Source organism: Nicotiana tabacum, chromosome 12 (genome assembly GCF_000715075.1).
Source record: "Nicotiana tabacum cultivar K326 chromosome 12, ASM71507v2, whole genome shotgun sequence".
Classification (NCBI taxonomy): domain Eukaryota; kingdom Viridiplantae; phylum Streptophyta; class Magnoliopsida; order Solanales; family Solanaceae; genus Nicotiana; species Nicotiana tabacum.
The window spans coordinates 54,931,693-54,933,865 of NC_134091.1; the positions used below are offsets into that span (position 1 = coordinate 54,931,693).

At 35.2% G+C, this 2,173-nt stretch overlaps 1 protein-coding gene across 1 annotated transcript; it reads right to left on the reverse strand.

Annotated features, from left to right (window-relative positions):
* Window positions 1-1,095: 1,095 nt before the first annotated feature.
* Window positions 1,096-1,820, reverse strand: LOC107775972 (putative F-box/FBD/LRR-repeat protein At4g00315). The gene has a single exon (XM_016595779.2). It carries the CDS (start codon window positions 1,810-1,812, stop codon window positions 1,096-1,098), a length of 717 nt encoding a protein of 238 aa, XP_016451265.2. The 5' UTR covers window positions 1,813-1,820.
* Window positions 1,821-2,173: the final 353 nt, after the last annotated feature.

Sequence of the window (2,173 nt, forward strand, 5' to 3'; positions counted from 1 at the left end):
CAATAATAACTACGCCTCAATTCCAAACAAGTCGGTGTCGGTAATATGTATCCTCATTCCTTTCATTTAACTCAACTCATATCATCGTCATTACCAAAAATAAAATTAAGTGCAAGTATTTATATATATATATATATATATATATATAGAGAGAGAGAGAGAGAGAGAGGGGTGTGTGTATGTATTTAATTAACGACAATAGTAACCATTAGAAATTTTCTATCAAGTCTAAAACATGTTCACAACTAGTAGGTATTACCTATATGGATTTTTTCCTTCCATTGTGTCGTATCTTTAGCTAAATCTGCATATTCCAAGGATATGTAGGTCTTTCGAGACAACTTTTTTCCACGTGATTTTAGGTCTACCACATCCCCTTTATACACCTTCTCCTACCATAGTTTTATGCCTATGGACTGGTGCATCTGTAGGTCGACGTAGGACATGACCAAACCATCTCAAGCGACCTTGTGTTTTTTTATCCTCAAGTGTCAATACCTCCGTAAAACCATTGCATGCTTATATTTCAGGTTCATCTGTAATCGGTTAAAGATAACAGAGTATAAGAATGGCATCAAGAAGGCACCAATCCCCTAGCAAAACTAGTACATGGAGCATTTATAGTTGTACTACTATTTTCTTGTATAAAGGATTAGTTTTCTAGACATGTTATCAGAGCAATAATGAGACTGATAGACATCTTGATTCCAGAAATAGAATTGAACTTCAAAAAATATTGATCATTATGCATAAAACCAAATACTATCAGAGGATATCAAGGTACAGTAATAAATGATCACCAATAGTAGCTAACAACATAAATAGGAATAAAAACAAAGAGAATATGTTGTGCGGCGTACCGAGGGAGTTGGAACGTTGATGTGTAAATCCTCCACTTTGTGAAGTGCTTGCATCAATCTTGCAATAGACTTGACTCTATCATCTCTTTGTTCACCTGAGCATCGCAATGGAATTTTAAGATTGACATTTGCTCCAACTAAGGACGATACGTCTACCATAGAATAAATCTCAGACACGTCATCCACCAAATCTAGATACTCAAGTTTATGGGTATTTACTTCCAAACACAACTCACTAATTTTTTTCCTTTCTTCTTTTACGTTCAAAGGATCCATCATCAGAAATTTTAACCTTGAGATTTTTCAACACACGAGAGCTTATAACAAACTTAGATACATTATCATACCCCTTCCTTTCAATATAAAGAGATTGCAACATGGGACAACTAGATATAAGCTTACGAACATCACGTTCGTCACCTTCATAATGAACCGTAACTAAACTAAGAGTTTTTAATCTTGGAAGACAAATATTTCCTGGACAATTGATGAGTAATTGGCCGCGCAATTCAAGAACCCCTAGCGTTTTGCAGGAGTATAAGCTAATAGGCAAATTCACTCGGCGACTAGTTTCACCAATTTTTTGCAAATTAAAGTCTTCAACTCCGTTAGCAATAGCCCAACGTACCCATGCATGGATATCATCCTTGTCACATATTTTGGTCCACAAAAGGGAGAACTTTTTCAACTTGTTCAAAAATAACTGGTACATCAAAACCCTGTTAGCAAATCGGGTAAAGTTACGTTTTCTCCACTTTTTGTTAAAGCAATCGAAGTACAAAGTGTCAACATTGGTCCGTAGATTTTTCCATCTTTTTGATAGTAAACTTGTCCACACAGCATAATGAGTTGGAAGAAAAGAGAGAATGTGACACAAAATTAAGTCAGGCAAATCGCTGATCCTATCAACAATGACATGATTTCGTTGGCGCTTATTGCGAGCAGACGACATCGATTAACTGGAACTATTTGGGTGTGGCCGATTGAAAAAAGAAGAGAAGATTTATTAGGGTTTTAGAAGAATACATAGTTGTTTACCCGAAAAATCGGATAACGTTGAATTTATGTATGGTTCTAAGGGTAAGTAGATTCCTTTGATCTGAAGATAACAATACACGTATTTATGATACAAAATAGAAAATGATGAACAAAGATACTTGTGAACTTTAGAAAGATAAACACAATGAATTCTTAATCCCAAGGAAGATGTCTTCTATTACAATCTATCTTGCCTTTTATGGTCAAGGATCACTACTTTATCTATAGCAACATAATGGAATAATATTACTAGTGGAGGACCCATGATGGTGTGT

Coding starts and splice junctions, on each gene's coding strand:
- LOC107775972 (XM_016595779.2), bottom strand. CDS start 1,812: ATGTCGTCTGCTCGCAATAAGCGCCAACGAAATCATGTCATTGTTGAT.